At 41.6% G+C, this 16,892-nt stretch overlaps 3 protein-coding genes across 8 annotated transcripts in view; 2 read left to right on the top strand and 1 right to left on the bottom strand.

Moving 5' to 3' along the window:
• The first annotated feature begins 4,080 nt into the window (after positions 1-4,080).
• On the top strand, positions 4,081-9,620 carry hmox2b (heme oxygenase 2b). Of its 4 annotated transcripts, none has more exons than XM_034593648.1 (7): positions 4,081-4,228; positions 4,664-4,826; positions 5,712-5,803; positions 5,923-6,040; positions 6,158-6,649; positions 7,175-7,354; positions 9,297-9,620. In XM_034593648.1, the coding sequence occupies exons 3-6, from the start codon at positions 5,724-5,726 to the stop codon at positions 7,352-7,354; spliced, it is 870 nt and encodes a 289-aa protein (XP_034449539.1). In that variant the 5' UTR covers positions 4,081-4,228; positions 4,664-4,826; positions 5,712-5,723; the 3' UTR covers positions 9,297-9,620. The 4 variants fall into 4 exon arrangements, with proteins under 4 accessions (XP_034449539.1, XP_034449538.1, XP_034449535.1 ...); XM_034593647.1 differs by lacking the exon at positions 9,297-9,620 and adding an exon at positions 7,398-8,679 and having other exon boundaries at positions 5,731-5,803; positions 7,175-7,298; XM_034593644.1 differs by lacking the exon at positions 9,297-9,620 and adding an exon at positions 7,398-8,679 and having other exon boundaries at positions 7,175-7,298.
• Positions 9,621-10,400: 780 nt separating this feature from the next.
• dnaja3a (DnaJ heat shock protein family (Hsp40) member A3a) lies at positions 10,401-14,769 on the bottom strand. 2 transcript variants are annotated; one of them, XM_034593640.1, is made up of 11 exons: positions 14,533-14,768; positions 13,677-13,813; positions 13,501-13,584; positions 13,208-13,414; positions 12,907-13,059; positions 12,675-12,822; positions 12,315-12,379; positions 12,009-12,137; positions 11,801-11,916; positions 11,596-11,693; positions 10,401-11,230 (listed from the first exon to the last, which is right to left on the bottom strand). In XM_034593640.1, exons 1-11 carry the CDS (start codon positions 14,732-14,734, stop codon positions 11,211-11,213), a joined length of 1,359 nt encoding a protein of 452 aa, XP_034449531.1. In that variant the 5' UTR covers positions 14,735-14,768; the 3' UTR covers positions 10,401-11,210. The 2 variants fall into 2 exon arrangements, with proteins under 2 accessions (XP_034449531.1, XP_034449532.1); XM_034593641.1 differs by lacking the exon at positions 10,401-11,230 and having other exon boundaries at positions 11,585-11,693; positions 14,533-14,769.
• Positions 14,770-15,926: 1,157 nt separating this feature from the next.
• The window catches only part of coro7 (coronin 7), a 100,570-nt gene continuing 99,604 nt past the window's right edge, over positions 15,927-16,892 (top strand). For both annotated transcript variants that reach the window (XM_034593637.1, XM_034593636.1), the window contains exon 1: positions 15,927-16,084. In XM_034593637.1, the coding sequence (XP_034449528.1) occupies positions 16,025-16,084 (60 nt within the window). In that variant the 5' untranslated portion in view covers positions 15,927-16,024. The remainder of the gene's footprint in view (positions 16,085-16,892) is intronic.

The following is a 16,892-nucleotide window of genomic DNA, read 5'->3' as shown; positions in this document are numbered from 1 at the left end:
AATAATAGCAGTAATAACAACAATAACAACAATAATATTGATACTACTTATACCACTACTATTACTACTACTACTAATAATAACAATAATAATATTGATAGTATTACTACCACTTCAACAACAACTAATAATAATAAAAATAATATTGATACTACTACTACTACCACTACTACTAATAATAATAACAACAGTAATAATAACAACAACAATGATAAGAATAAGAATAATAATAATATCATGTTTCATATTGCAATGGCACAATAACCACTATGAGAACACTTACTCTTTTTGCCCTCTGTTTGGGAATCTCTCCATGTACTGCTCTCATGAATGTGACCTAGTCTATCTATAAACCACAAGTGTTGAGTGATGACCCGTAAGAGCTTTGTGGATCATTTCACATCGTCCATTAAATTGAGTAAACATGTTGCCAAGTCAAGTAGCCTGTTTACAGTGTGGTGCAACTGCCTGTGAGTGAAGCTTAAAACAAGGAAAGAATATGACTACTTTTGGGCTACTTTGTTGTTGTTTAACTGCTTTGTGTAGCATAGTGTAACATATAGATCCAAACAACAGATGCCTATTGCTATATCCAAAAAAGATCTCCCGCTATTTAGTGTTTTTGATGCAATATTTGAATGTTGTCAAACATTGTTTATCGAGGCTCTTATCCATAAATGGACTAACTAGCATCTGAGAGGATATTGCTTCAATTTGATCAAACCAGAGCGAGAGTATTGAATCCCCTAGTACTCCCTCCTCTCATTGAATTGCATCAGTGGCACACAAGGCTCTTACCAAAGCAATATAATGTAATGGCGACAGCTTGGCAGCCCCATTGGAGGGAAGTGAATCATCCTGTTAGCTCATCTCCCCCCCACACACACACTAGCCCCCTGTGGCTCAGTGGCACAGTGGGGGTGGTGGGTGGGGTCAACCAAGCATCTGACAATGCAGGCTGTGATTGTCTGACGCGCGCGCACACACACACACACACACACACACACACACACACACACACACACACACACACACACACTCTCTCTCTCTCTCTTTATCTATGCATTTACACAAACAATATACTCACAGATATGCCTACAAACACTGCATTCAGTCAAACACTAATGGACCAATCAGCTAAGCAACACAAACAACCACCTTGTTCATAAATCAGGAACAGCCTGCATGAATCATTTGTACACAGGACACCTGCTAAACTCATTATGAAACCATGATCTGTGGTGTACATGCACAACATGTTTGTAAAGAAGGAAGCATGTGTTGTTTGTCCAGAGAGGGCCAGAGCAGCATGTCATGATTCAACGCTGGAGAGAAAGGTATGATTCAGTTTGAGCAAGTTCTAGTGAAGCTCTACTATAGAAAAAGGGTTATATATGACAAGTTTAGTAGGTAAACATACTGAGAATGAGCCTAACAAGTTGGCTCCTCAGTGGTGCCTCTGTTTCTAAAGACCTGCATGATGCAGTCTTATAATTCTGTATATTTGTAAACATTGCATTGACATATACACAATGGGCTTTAAATGAGCAAAACAATGAATCTATTTAAATTCAACAGCCTATTTGACAATGTTGTGCTCGGGTAGCCCTCTGAAAAGGAGGAAAGAAAAGAAAGAATGGTCTCTTTATATCAATGCTTTATTAAATACTTATTCAAAAACCAAACAACTATGATAACAGAGACAATTAAATGATTACACTAATGTTGTGATGTGGTTTTCTAATAATGACAACTTTGTAATAATTCCAGTAGGTCCTCAGAGAGCAACAGCGGCCGGGTGATGTTAAAAGGTAATTTATTTGGCAGCAAAGATTTAGACACATATCTTGTGGGAGAAATTAGGGTTTTGTAAATGGAGCAGCCGTGTTTTTGTTAATTTCAGGAGCTCATTTTAGATTAGATTGACAATTGACTTTGCTGTAGGCTACTAAATGATCTCAAAGGTCTACAAACACACTTGTAAGGAAAATATTGAATTGAGAGTGACTGTATAAACTATAGGCTCGATATCATATCTGTTAGAACCAAAATGTTTAAACATTTTATATTCAAAATATAATTGTATGAACTGCACTGTATATGTTCATCTTCATTAATATTTCAGAAAATGTGGTGTCTGTACATATCTGCTGTGCAATTGTTTAGCTGTCCATAAAATCATGTTTTAGTTATGTATGCAGGTAAAGAAGACAAACTTAAATTTGTCTTCTTTAGTTCGGTGTTGTTTTATTTCTATGCATTTTGTAAAATAAGCGCCAAAGAAGTTTATAATGTTATTATTATAAAGTTGTCACAGCTTTGAAACTGCCTCAGAATCTCTGCCTAATCGCGATATTTAATTTGAGCTGACCACAGACTGTTTGGAAAGCAGCTGTTTTTAAAAGTATACAATCTACATTACCCTGTTGAGCTGTTCCATAGTTTGTTAAGACTTCACATTATTATCAAAGACCCCTACGATGATCAAAGACCCCTATCACCCCAGTCAAAAACTGTTCTGCCTGCTGCCATCTGTCTGACGGTACCGCAGCATCAGGGCTCACACCACCAGGCTCAGAGACAGTTTTTTCCCCCAGGCCATGAGACTTCTAAACCCCTCCAATCTGTCACTCGGTCATTCAGTCTACTCAGTAGTAACATACATTATTTTAGTTTTAAAATCTATATATAGGTGTATATTTTATTATTTTTTATTTTTTATTTTATTATTATAATTTTTTGCTCTTGTTATATTTTGGAGCATGGCTAGAAGGGACCCTGTGATCCAAGCATTTCATTGCCAGCAACTGCTGAATGTAATTGTTGTGCAAGTGAAAAATAAATGAATATCCTGATAAGTTAGCAAATGGTGCGCTTAAAAAAGAAAAATCTGTATCGGTTCCACTTGGCAAAGGAGAAGGAAAAGCAATAATCAAGAAGAAAGGAATGGAGATATGGCAGAAAAGGTGGGAGGAGGACGAGAAAGGACGGAGATATAATAAAATACAAAACTCAGTCATCACCAAGAACTTCATAGAAAGGAACAGAAGGGAGGAAGTCCTTATAACAAGACTAAGACTAGATCACACAGGACTAAATTACACCTGGTTTATAATGGGGAAGAGGAACAGTGACAAATGTAATAATAGTAGTAAGAAGAAGAAGAAGTGTCTGAAGGAGAAGTATCACAGGTTGTTCCTTCCCGCAGCAGTAAGACTATACAACCAGCTCTGCTCCTAGTAAAAACACCACAATTATTATGGACTGCACTCTAACAATTTAAAGGTTCAGTGTGTAGGATTTAGCGACATCTAGTGGTGAAGTTGCATGTTGCAGCTGAATACCCCTCACCTCACCCCCTCCCCTTCAAAACATGAAAGAGAACCTGTGGTAGCCTTCAGTTGTCATAAAAACTCAAAAGGTGTTTATTTTGTCCAGTGTGGACTACCGTAAAAAACATGGCCGCCTCCGTAGAGAGGACCCGCTCCTGATGTAAATATAAAGTATTTAAACATAAAGGGCCCATTCTAGGGTAAAGAAAACAACAACTTGGACAATTTAGATGAAACGCACTAGAGAAAAAACATCACTAGGATTATTTTATATTCAATTTCACCTAAATCTTACACACTGGACCTTTAAGTCTCAACTGTGCAATATTCACTGTGCTATATTCATCGGTTTTGCAATATCAACGGTTCATGTGCAATCCATTCACTCTACATATCCTCACACTTCTTCCTGTCTTTACACTGTATATACTAGTTTAATTACCTTCATATGTTTCTATATTTCTATATATTTGTGTTATATTCCTTACACTTAAGTATTGCATGTTACTTATTGCTTGCTGATGTCTTTTTGACTCTTGCTGATGTAATACTGCAAATTTCACAATTGTGGGACTAATATAGGATTTATTATCTTATCTTATTAAGAAGAAGAGGAAGAGGTCAAGAGCACAGAGTACAGAGAATGACGCAGATTGAGAAACGCATCGACTCCGTGTTGTTGTGAACACAGCGTGACTCCATGTTGCTCTTTGTTGTGTAAGAGGTGAAAACTTTTGTGCTGGTGTATATGTTTTTTGGGGGGTTTTTTTGCCTCCTCAGCACTTTCTGCAGGGGGAGCCAGCGCCTGACCGCGGCCGGGCCGACAGGAGGCGCAGTCGGACGGCACAGATCCGCTTCCAGCCTGTGAGTCGTGGACGGACCGTGTCGGTGTGAAGGTGAGTTGAGCTCAATGTCAACACAGCAGCTAGAACCTCCCGATGTGGCGACGCAGAAACTGAACTGGACGGACGAGCAGACGCGTCGCCGTCGTGACAAAGTGTGACGCCGCTCGTCAGACCTCAATCGAGTTTGCTAGCTTGTTGCAACGCCTAGCCAGCCGCTAGCTAACTTGGCTAGTAAAGTTAGCTGTTGTCAGAATTGTGCTCGTAGCAAGCGAGAGGCGACGTGACAGTGTTGTTATTGATCAGAAACAAGGAGCTGCGCTTTTGGTTAAATTCAGTAGATACCCAAGCACAGATCTCTGACCAGCTACATCCACCAGTTGGTGTTGGAGGGCCCGAGCTGCTTTGTTTGGCTGTGTGTGGATGTTGTTGACAAGCCTGTAAACAATGATCAGCTTTAAATCTCACGTTGCCTTGTGTCCCTTTCAGAGTAAAGGAGGTGGAAGGTTTCAAGCAACTCAACCAACTGACAGAAGGAAAGTTTCTTTTGACCATCATCATCATCATCATCAACATCAACAGCTACAGTGAATAGGAGTGGGGTGACATCAGCTTCCCCCCCTTTTCTCTTTAGATCACTGCTTCCTCCTGGGTAAGGGTCAACAGAGACTGGGTTGGAACATAAGAGACTTTTCTATCTGTTATTTGTGACATTAAGGGGAAAGTTCACCCAAACATGGAAGTTTACTCATTATCGACTCGCCACTATGCCGATGGAGGGTTTAAGTCCACAGAACACTTTTGGATTTTCATGGGTAAACAGCGTTGCAGCCAAATCCAATACAGTTGAAGTAACTGGTGACCGATTCTTTAAAACCTTAAATAAACAACAGAAAAACAACAGAAAATGCCTCCATACTGCTCCTGTGGTGGGATCCAAGTGTCCGTAAACCCAGACATTCATATTCTACTCCAAAAGACGTAATTTACACCATGTTTTTAGCCTAATCGCATCTGTTATCCTGCCCTGAAGCCACGTTCGCACCTGTACCACAGGGGACATTTAGTGAATTTTAATTTTTGGGTGAACTATGCCTTTAAATTATGATTTCCGTCAAAAGGAAATTTAAAAAGTATTGTGGCAGTCTGTTTTTCTACAAAAAATAAGGGGTACATTATGTTCTGTAGCCTGTTCTGTGTTGTTGTTGCTGTGATGTACAAAACCTGTGCAGTAGTCTGTGCCTCTAGAACCACAGCGACTACTCTCTGCTGTCCCCTTGTTTATTCTGGCAAAGAGTTATATAATCATGGCCACTTTTAGACAGCAGTAAACAAAGGAAACTAGGATACATTATACAATCTTACACGAGGTACAATTGTAAATACCTTTATCCGAACTGTACCAATGTAGTCAAGTGTATATATATGTTTCAGATTAAATCGCATATATAGAGTAAAAAAATGCTGAAACTTAAATATATCTGATGCCATTATTTTTTTTTTATGTGATACTGCTACATTTATGTCTTTCACTAAGAACACACCACTAATGTCAGCAGAGAGTATGGAGACAAAGAGTGTGTCCAATGGAGCGGGGCCTGTGTATGAAGACAAAGAGGACAGCCTCAGGTAAATGCCGTGTTGCCGTCTATCATAGGACAATGTGGAATAACATTACAGAAGAATCAGGTTGTTTCTGTCAAACACATGTTATAGCTCCTATTATGGTTTTATTTCCCTCTCCCCAGTCCTGAAGACCTGTCTGAGGTGCTGGCAGCCGGGACCAAAGAGGTCCATGAAAAGGCGGAGAACACCCAGTTTGTGAAGGATTTCCTGAGGGGACGAATCCGCAAAGAGCTCTTCAAGGTCAGTTTGGAAAAAATGTTGAAGTGTAAAGATAAATTATGAAAGTAAAAGAGAAAACAAAGAACAATTTAAAAGGAGAAAAGCAAAATATCTAACTTTTCTTTCCTGACTCTCCAGCTCGGCGCCGTGGCTCTTTACTACACCTACAAGGCCATGGAGGAGGAGATCGAAAGGAACAAGGATCACCCCCACTTTGCCCCGCTTTATTTTCCTGCAGAGTTGAATCGCCATGAAGCTCTGGCCCGTGACCTTGAGTATTTTTATGGTCCAGAATGGCAGAGCCAGGTCAGCTGCTCCCAGGCCACCCAGCACTATGTGGACCGTATCCACCATGTGGGACAGGAGGACCCAGTGCTGCTGGTGTCCCACGCCTACACCCGTTACATGGGGGACCTGTCTGGGGGCCAGGTGCTGAAGAAAGTCGCGCAGAGGGCCTTAAAGCTTCCTCCCACAGGAGAGGGCCTGGAGTTCTATCAGTTTGATGCCATCCACAGTGCCAAAGCTTTCAAGCAGCTGTACCGCAGCCGAATGAATGAGCTGGAACTAGACGCGGAAACGAAGAAGAGGCTCGTGGGGGAGGCTGTGAAAGCCTTCAACTTCAACATGGAGGTGAGAGGCAGTGCAGGAGGAAAGTAGGTCAACAAAATAGAAAAGCTATGTTTGGAATTACTGGTGGGTGATTTGTTCCCAGGTGGTGATGGTGACGTGGTTAAATTAGGTAAATGAAATCAGTAATCAGGCTGCAGGCTACAGGAGCCCAAACATTAGCACATGTGCTGCTGCCGGCTGCTGTGTGCATCAACCTAACCTGACGTGGCTGTAACTCTAATCCAGCCACATGATTGGTTCGGCGTGGCTCTATTCTCATTATGATTAACTGTGTGATATGGATTGAATGAGTTCTATCGACGTTGTATTGACCGTGTCTTATATTTCTATCAAGGAAAAGTTATTTTGCGTTAATTATCGTTTTATCGCCCAGCCCTTTACCGAGGTGGGCTGTATTGATTATTAACTGCATTTGTCTTTGCCTTTTTGCGATGTTTTTTATATCAGTTTGGTAAATGATGATGATACTTTGAGTACTAAACAACATTGATAACAATACATATGCATGTGTGTTTGTGCTGGTAGGTGTTCGAGGAGTTGGAAGAGATGGGGAAAACCATCCAGGAGGATGTTTTAGATGCTGGCTTGCCTGTCCACGGAGCAACGGGTGGTGACATCAGCAAATGTCCCTACTATGCTGCCAAAATGAGTAGGTTTTTATACTTCTCTTTGTATGCATTATGCTGCTATGAGCAACTGTTGTGAGGTTGTTGTTGTTAAGGTTTGTTTTCTCTTTTTGTGCTTCCAGCGGCGTCGAGCGGAACGGCATATGCCTGTCAACTCGCCATGGCCGTACTCCGACACCCAACAGGACAGGTTCTGTTGGCGACTTGGATTGCTGCTCTGGCTGGATTCGCTGCATGGTATCTGATGTGATCCCGCCTCCAGCCTGTCATTTTGCTGCTGAGGGAGAGGGAGGAGAAACATTGAGGGAAGGCGAATAAGGAGATTGAGACCATTTCATAGCTTAATACAAACATTCTTTAGGGGTCCAAGTTAATTTAATATTGCACATTGCTAAAGAGGGAAGCTGACAGGCAATATCCTTGGATCTTTGGAGGATTTATTGGACTATTAGCACATCATCTCCATCCATCTCTCATGCTATGCCTTGATGTGTCCCTTCAGTGTCTGGTCGTACCTCAAAACCTTCTGGAGCTGCTTGCTGATTTGAGCACAAAAGCACATAGTGTGAATAGTTCGATTTTTTTTTTTTTTTCTTCAATTTTACATGAAATGACTTTTTGATGGGACCCATTTATAAACTGTAACTGGCTATACAGCTGACAATGATGCACCTATTAATGTTAAAACATACTATGCAGAGGCTGTGCATAGAAAAGCACAAATTTGATTGAAAAATTTAAATTTAAAATTAAGTTTGGTTAAAATGCAACAGTGCTTTATTAAAATGTATTGTGTAAACGTCCCCGTACACATTGATGACGGTTCCAAACATAATATGAAAATACAATACACTGTTACACAAGTTCTGTTCTTTTTTAAAAATCCATTCTCACATTTCGTTATTCATACTTGGCCTCCAGAAAGTTAGCACATGTGCACAGACAAGTGATGGGAATCAGAAGTTGTTTTTCAAGATATAGCACACCTACACTTTGACAAGTGCATGTTTTATTAAAACTATTTCAGATAATTGAATGTCTACTGATGCATGTTGAAATGATTTAATTCTCTGCTTTGGTTTTTTAACCTATATTAGGATTAAGGTGTGAACAGAGACAGTTTCTCTGTTTGAGAAGGAAATTCTCTTCTTCTAATATTAATGGTTTATCTACATTCTTCTAATAGACCTGTAGTTTATCTACATGACGGTTAATTATGTAAGAGGTAGGTCTTTTAACAGCTCATTTGTTTTGGATACACAAGTATCTACCATCGCTACAACTGTGTACCCATCATCCATATTGTGTTGTGTATGACTTTGAAGGAAGTTTTGTCCTGTTAGTACAAAACTTTTGTGTCGCTTGTACTGTATGCAGTGTAATTCATTTTAATTTTCACCCTGACACATTCATGACATTTTATTGAATTTGCGTTGTCTTTTCCATGCTTTCTGGACTTGTTGCACACAGAGTACCAAAGGAGATGTGTTGATAATAACGTTTAAACCAGGATGCTGTGCTCTCAACGCATACTGCATGTGACTATGCAGTATTCTTTCATTGGCAGAGCTCATTCAGGACAACAGCTGGAGTGCAGCTGTTTGGTCACAGCCATGAAAACCTAAGTAATGATACTGATGTGTTATGTGTTCTAGTTTCTCAGGTTCATGCTGCAGAAAGATGACAATATAGTATGTTGGGTATGGACTGCCTGATATACCCCTGTAGTGTCCATGTTTAATTCATTTTCATGCCAGTGTTTTGTGTCAAAATGCTATAAGTGTTTTTGGAAATACAGAAGGGACACGTACTTGAATTTCAGGGACGCAGGTTGATTAAAACTTAGTGTTACGTGGGGAGGACTAATTTGTGTTGATTTTGAATTCTCTTGCATTTTCATTAACCCCAGTTCTTATATCCCTTTGTTTGTCTAACTGAACAGAGCTTTATTAGTAACTGCCAAGATAGAGTAACCTTCATCGTATGAGAGTGAATATCCAGTAGTATGTTGTGCTGCCAACGGTGAAATGAAACTCCTTTTTTTTCTGTTCATGCTGAAATAAAGTGGATTCACTTGGTCCGATGTTTTCGATCACATCTTTATAAAACACCTCATTAGCTTCACACTACAAACCCAGTGGGGGAAAATGTTTTTTAAGAGAAGATTCCAGATTCATTCACTAGACTGGCACTCAGTAGAGCTCAACAGAGCCGTATAGATTCTTCTCTGATCCACGCAGCTTCCTTATAGCAAGTTTTGTGGTTATTGGTCCAGTAGTTTATTGCATAAACCTGTTGACTGACAAACCAGAGGTGAAAACATAACCTCCTTAGCAGAGGTAATACAACTTCCACACATTTATCAAGGATATGTCACCAATATTAATAATAATCAAATAGTGTGACATTTGTATCCCTCTGTCAGTCCATCACTTTGATTCAGATTAAAATATTTCCCAAGCTGTCCGACTGCAGGGGAGGACATTTTGTTGAGACATTCATGAAAGATGTACTCGTCACCATGAGGCATTGACATATGTATGCTGAAAAGAAATATGCAAATGTCTGCCGGATGGTCTTCTGTATAATTTGGTACAGACCACTGACAGTATGGTACAGACATTCACACTCACGGGTGATGTCTGTGCCGTCTGGTCGAAATTGCAGTATCTTTCATGATAAAATGCTTCACAACTAATCAGCAGTAATTGTACAGAAGTATTAACAAACTGCAGTCACAAATGTATTTGTCCCTTTAAATAGCGGATTGAGATCACACCTCATATTCTGGAAACCAGTTATTGACCCAGTGGACCGTGTTATATAAAGCAGAACATAATAGGACAATAAGTGACCTCATTAACTTCTCCACACAGGATCACTGAGGATAATATTACATTTATTCAAAAATAAAAATGCAGGTTTATTAGGTGCACATGTGCAATGCAATGCAATCCGATACAATCTCCCTGCAAAAAGAAATTCTACACGTCGTTTGTAATGTTAGACTTTGGAGATTAGTTGTGTTTTGATTGCATATGAATGAGGTTGAAACGTATCTTCACAAATATGATAAATATATCAGATTTAAGTACTATTACTTTAGACATTTACAGAAAACAGGCTTTTATCCAGACCACAGCTTTATTATAGCTGTGCAGTATATCTTTTCTATACGACACATTGTTGTGTGTATGATCTATGGCTGTCTATGTATAAATGTAATTACAGTTCAAAACTCCCAAGTGATGCCGGAGTTAAAGGAGCGACAGATGAGGGTGAGTGTCAGGAAAGTGACATCTCCATTTTTTTAATCCTCCATCTCAGAGAGCGAGAAATCACCAGTGGAGACACTCCCACACTGTCCAACACTTAAAACACAGAAGTAAACATGTAGTCTGACGACGTTGGACCTGTGATGTGTAACATTGCTGAGAATTAAAGTGGAAATGGGTGAAAACACAAGAAAAACATACGGATGGACAAAGGCATCAGGGCGATTTAATCCCAAATAAAAACGTTTGACTATTCTTATTCTTTGTCAATACAATAATTATTTTTTTGTGCACATGGATTCTGTAACCACCATCGTATTTAGTTTTCTTGTGGCAATCAGCAGAAAACCCACACGCACAGACTCATATTATAAATGGCCAGTCTTTGTAATCAAAGTAGCCTCCGTGGACATTGGACAGAGAGGTGAGTGGCTGCTTCATCCCCTCCTGGGAGGATCAACTTGGGCAGATAAAAAGAGAAGGTAATCCTCTTGTTTATCCACTGCAGGGTGTGATAGGTGGGTCCTTACTGATCCATCTAGAACCCTCATAGTCCTCATCCACCACCCACTGCTTCTCAAGCCTCTGTCCCCTTTCCATGATGCGTCTGTCTTTGCTTTACACTGCCGTCTCCGCCCGCTGACCTGCAGGTGGGGTCTCTCAATTCCAGGATCTTTTACCTTGAAGAAAAGAAAAAGGAAATTGTTGGAGATTTGTGTATAAAAACTTTAAAACTTGATCTCCCCATTGTCTCAACTTTGAAAATCTTTTAACACAGCTATATATTTTTTGCAAGTGTTTGTCATTTTCAGCCCATAAAGAAGAGTTTAAAACCACCATTAACTTTACCTAAGGAGCAAAAATCTGTCTTTAAACCTGAAAGAAGCAATGATCTGACATTTATCAAGATAACTATCGATATTTTTTGTTTTTTTGTTTTGGGCCACATTGCCCAGCCCTACTTAAACCCCATCTCAGTAAAGGATATCAGGAACTGGCAGGTAAGAGAAATAGTGAATTTGTCAGTGAGAGTGTTACCTCTTACCTGTAGTGGTGTTAGTGACACCGGTCACCGTCCCCTCCACATCTGTCTCGTCCTCAGCATAGCTCATCAGCAGACCTCGCTGTCTGTCTGTCAGTGTCCTGCACAGGAAAACCACTTCTGTTTACTTGTTCAGTGTGATTTGGAAAACTTTCTTTTTTTATAATAAGTTATACAAATAGATGAACAAGATGTGTGTTTGTCTTACTTGGGTACTTTTATTTTGACATGGACATAGTGTTCACCATAGCCGTAGCCGGTGACACGGGCGATTCCCTTCCCTGCAAGTCGGATCTTCTGGTCTGTCTGGATTCCTGCAGGGATCTGAAGATGGGAGAGTTCAAATTAAAACCATCTAGCCAATTCTTTTTATTATGTGTTTGACGTTTACCCAGAGAATGTACTAGTAAGCTTACCGATAAGTTGAGCGTTTCATAAAGACCCTGTGTTCTGGCCGTGCCGCCCAAAACGGCTTGTGCCACAGAGACATAAAGGTCAGAGTGAAGGTCGGCACCGTCCCTCCTGAACACTGGACTTTTCTGGACCTGGACACCAAACCAGAGCACAAAGAAGGATTTCAAAAAGCAGGACACCTCAGGTTGTTCAGTTTAAGAGCTCAGACAGCTCAATGTCTCCTACATGTCCACACGCAGACATACAACACAATCCTATTAACGAGGAAAGCATGCACTACGTGGAGAACTCTTTCTGGAGATACTCACCTTAAACGTGATGAAGATCTCCTTCTTAGCAACTGGCATTCTGACTGTCTGACCATTCTCCACTCCTTAAAGCAAAAATAACAGTCAGGTGGTGCACATAAGCTACACCAAATGATGACTTTCCTTTCTCATGCAGTGTATGTGTGAACATTTTCAGCTTCTCATTAATATTCATGGTTACTTGGTGATAAAGAAGCAAAAAAATAAGAATGCAGAGCACAGAGCATGTTCATCTGGACACATTTTCTTCCATTATTTCTATTCAAGCATAATTAATCTACAGCTGTATTTCATATGGATATATAAAATGGATTAATACGGGTATATCAGCCAAAATAAAGGCAGTGGAATGTAACTGACCTGCAGGCACAGGAACCGTCACAGTCTGCTTCTGCTTGGTCTGTCCGGCCCCACGGCAGGAATGACAGGGAGTGGAAATGACTGTGCCTTTGCCTCCACAGCGCCGACATGTGGAGCGCATCACAAACGGACCCGTATTCACTGTCTCCTGCAGGTGGGGACGATACACGTGTTTGGTAATGCGACACATATGTGAACACTTTTACGAGTGGCAGCGTATCAGAGCTCTCACCATGCCGGACCCGTTGCAGTAGTGGCAGTGCTGGACCTTGGTGCCTGGTTCGTGGCCCTTACCATCACAGCGCTGACAGACAGCGTCCATTTGAATGGATATCTCTTTGTTGACTCCCTTTGCTGCCTGAGTGAAGGTCAGCTCCATGATGTACTGTGCCAAGAGAACAAGAGAGAGTTAGAAATTCATTAATCTGCATAAACAGATAAAAAAATACCAAATTTTAATCAGGTGAGCTCCTCAAAAGGCAAAATCAAGTGCTCCCCTTGACATTAGTCCTATTTTCCAGTGTCCCACTAACCTCCTGTGGCTGATCGAACATGGCATTGAAGTCACCAAACCCTCGTCCTCCTGAGAATTCCCCAAAGATCTTGCGGAAGAGCTCCTCTGGATCCACGCTGCTGGCCTGTCCACTCCAGTAGTGGTGCCCTCCACCAGCCTGACCAGTGTCAAAGCCCGCTGAGCCGTACGTGTCGTACTGCTTCCTCTTTGTTTCATCACTGAGGATCTGAAACACGGGGACACGGTTTAAACAGTGCATCGCAAAAGGAAACACATCATTGCGAGAACAACCAATAAAGAGTGAGAACAAACCTCGTAAGCTTCAGCCAGCTGAGCAAATTTCTCCTTGGCTTGTGGGTCCTCTTTGTTAGTGTCAGGGTGGTACTTTTTGGCCATCTGAGGAACAACAAACACACCGTCAACTACTGTGAAGATTGGTCAGCTGAGAACCTGCGCAAACTGTGGACATGTGTCGGGCAGGAACGGACCTGGTAGTAGGCTTTCTTGATCTCTTTCTGGGTTGCTGTGCGAGGAACCTCCAGGATCTTGTAGAAGTCCTGCTTGCTGCTCGCAGGAGCACTCGTGTGAAAGTAGTGTGTGCAAACTGCCAGGGGTGATTTGAGACCTGAAAAGTATTATAAAAGAGTAAATGGCTTCAATTGTTGCCTGGTAATATCAGACCTGGTGCAGGCCAGCAAATAACAAAGATGGGTGGTTAGTTTTTTTCCTTTTCAGTTCATTGTTATTAGTATTTTGCATTTGAATATCTGCCTCTTACTTTCTGTTATTATTGCTGCTGTGTCTTGCTCCATCATCGTTGTTATTACGATGTAATTAATTTGAAAAGTGTCTTCCTGTTGTAGTTTGTAAGTCCTGTCAGTTCTAACATAAACATCATTAACCACAGAAAATAGAGGAGCAGAGCTGTTTAATCATGACTTGATAACAGACAACACATTGAAAGGTGGTCGTTCAGCATGTCTGCATTGTTTTTGTTTTTACTGTGGGTGAATTTGCTGGATGCATGGATAGAATGGAGATACTAGTAACACATGTTTACTTGGTTATGATGAACATAATAGAATATAAGTGAGTAAATAGCAATAGCAAAAACAAATGTTAGCAATATCTGTCTGACAGGTCAAATTCAACCTGATGACTGCAGATCACAGTTAGCAACACTGATCTCTCGTGATCTGCTCGAGCATGAAGCTAAAACGTTTGAGTTACAAGGTCTTCGTATCTTTAAAGCTAATTTTATTGTCTTGAACTGCGTCACATGGATAAACTTGTAGAAACCTAGCCTAGCCTAGCCCAGGGCCATATGGCTAATGCACCACTCACCTGACAGCCCTCTCAATGTCACGGCTTTCCCTGCAGCGCCGCACGCCACGCCGCCCGCCCGCCACACTGTATCCGCACCCACAGTGGAAACACCGCGGACTCCTCCATGACCGGCGCCCACTGCGGCCCCGGCGGCCCGGCGGCGGCCAGAGGACACGAAGACTGTGACCCAGCGTGAGGAGCAGCGAGCAGCCGCCATCATTTCTTCACCCACTGACTGCCGCTGCGCACCTACTGCGCATGTCCGGAAGAGAGTGGGCGGCACCGGCAGCAACAAAGATGTTCAATTTGACTCAAGATGGTGCTCTCTGAACGAAACGTGTTTGTCTGAAATCACTGGCGCTGTTTTGTTTTGTTCTGATTTCATTAATTACACTGACCTGCTGCAACTGATGCTGTCACTCATCTGTCATAATCACCATGCATGGTTATTCACATGGTTTTATTCTAACAAGTACTTTTTTTAGCTTTTGGAACAATTATGGCTAAAATATGATATTGAGAATTGCATCTAAATTGTATTTGATGTCTGTAAATCACCTTGTGACCCTTTTGTGTCTCATTAAAGGTCATACTTCTTCTAACCTGTTAAAGGCCTCGTCCAGATCTTCACAGTCACAGCAGCATCCGTACTGGTAGATGTCACACTCGCAGCAGCACATGGGATCATCTGGCTCCGGAGGCCACAGGGCAACTTCGTTCTCTGGAGCGATGCACAAATGAACTACACCATTAAAACAAACTATTAGTGCAGGGAACATATCTATGGAAATGTACTGACAGAATCTATAACACAAAAACACACACACACGATCTATAACTTTGAAAAAAGCACATATATACATACATATCAACATATATATAGGAGCAATTATCGTAATTATAGAGGGTTTACTTTACATCTGAATTGGCAGCAATATTTCATCTATCTTACTGTCTATAATGATATAAAACCACTTATCAATTAAAAGCAACTAATTAGGGCCCGAGCACCGGACGGTGGGAGGCCCTATTGATCGCTCTCCCCACTAACCGCAACAGGCTTCAAAATGCCTGTGCTCGGGCCCGTTAGTGCTATAACGTAGCCCTAGTTTTATTTCCTCTCAATCTATTTGTTCACGATTTGTTGCGTGTTGTTCGTTAAAGTTCCTTAAATTCAAAGAAAAGTGAGAAACGACAGCGGATGTTATTTTATTATTTTATTTGAAAAGAGGAACAGAACCAGAAACAAGTGAACATGGGGTTGTGCTTAATAACGTACAAGAAGGATGCGCACGTTTTATGTACCAGGGGAGCACTTGGCAGCGCAGGAGGGGGAGAAAAGCAGAACTCCGCCCAACCGGACGGCTCCAGTGACCAAAGCGAGCAGACAGGCGGCTGGGCGAGCTGTCAGCTGATCCCAGTGCAGACAGCGGAGCAGTGACACACACACACACACACTCACACGCGCACACACACCCGGAAGGCTCGACAGTCAGTGTGAGAGGGCAGCATGAACCGCTTTAAGACCTCCAAATTCAAAAACACCACTCCGAAAATTGCCAAGAAAGATGTGAGTAGCTCCCGAGCGTCTGGGTCGAGCCAGTTGTTTCACATGTTCCCTCCTAGCTAACGTTAGCACTGGTTATTAGCAGCTGTGCTACTTCAGCGTGTTTGTGCCTGCAAGGGATGTTGAACTTCCTGCATCTGGAGGAGAGACGCACAGGGGGAGATCTGAAGCGGAATCTGAAGAAAAACCAAGGAGCCGTGTGTCTGCACAGATCTGCTTCCTCTTATCGTACAACGAGGCCAAATCACAACCGTCCCATTATGCCACAGATCACTGAGTTTGCTCCTCAGCAGTCTTGTTGTCCTGCAGAGTTTCTGATTGGACCCTTCTGCCTTTCTGCTCAGATTTCCTGTGTCACTCAATGAAAACATTGAAAAAACATTTGAATGTGACAGTATGAAGAAGCCTCTCTCTCAGTGATGGCTCTCCTGCTGGCTGCAAGAGGCAGCTTGTCTGGCCTGTAGGGGTTTTGCACACACACACACACACAGACACAGACACAGATAGATGGATAGATGGATAGATGGATGTACTTTATTGATCCCAAATTGGGAAATGATTGTGTTACAGCAGCATATCCAGGGCATTGCACATAGACCGAGAGACTGAGAGATGACAAAGTAAGAGGCAAGCGTGCAAAATTGCAGTAGTTGTTTGCAAAGGTAAAGGTTGGAACATGACTAAAATAATTAAATATAAGATGTGCAAACTAAATCAGTAATCAGGGAGTTTTGGTGTGGACAGAAACTATAGGGCTCATGGTCTGCCGTTAAAATAATCATCCTCACTCTGGATCCATTTGTGGGAAGTT

This window comes from Hippoglossus hippoglossus, chromosome 8 (assembly GCF_009819705.1).
Source record: "Hippoglossus hippoglossus isolate fHipHip1 chromosome 8, fHipHip1.pri, whole genome shotgun sequence".
NCBI classification, from domain to species: domain Eukaryota; kingdom Metazoa; phylum Chordata; class Actinopteri; order Pleuronectiformes; family Pleuronectidae; genus Hippoglossus; species Hippoglossus hippoglossus.
The sequence above is the reverse complement of the archived record's forward strand: the minus strand, read 5'-3'. Positions and strand labels throughout refer to the sequence as shown.

What these genes read in the sequence shown, in the direction of transcription:
- hmox2b (XM_034593644.1), top strand. Translation starts at nt 5,724, where the DNA reads ATGTCAGCAGAGAGTATGGAGACAAAGAGTGTGTCCAATGGAGCGGGG. An exon ending in TCCGCAAAGAGCTCTTCAAG is followed by an intron (nt 6,041 to 6,157) that starts GTCAGTTTGGAA and finishes CTGACTCTCCAG; the next exon opens with CTCGGCGCCGTGGCTCTTTA. An exon ending in CCTTCAACTTCAACATGGAG is followed by an intron (nt 6,650 to 7,174) that starts GTGAGAGGCAGT and finishes TTGTGCTGGTAG; the next exon opens with GTGTTCGAGGAGTTGGAAGA.
- dnaja3a (XM_034593640.1), bottom strand. Translation starts at nt 14,734, where the DNA reads ATGATGGCGGCTGCTCGCTGCTCCTCACGCTGGGTCACAGTCTTCGTG. An exon ending in ACTGCAACGGGTCCGGCATG is followed by an intron (nt 12,823 to 12,906) that starts GTGAGAGCTCTG and finishes CCCCACCTGCAG; the next exon opens with GAGACAGTGAATACGGGTCC. An exon ending in GTCAAAATAAAAGTACCCAA is followed by an intron (nt 11,694 to 11,800) that starts GTAAGACAAACA and finishes TTTCCTGTGCAG; the next exon opens with GACACTGACAGACAGACAGC.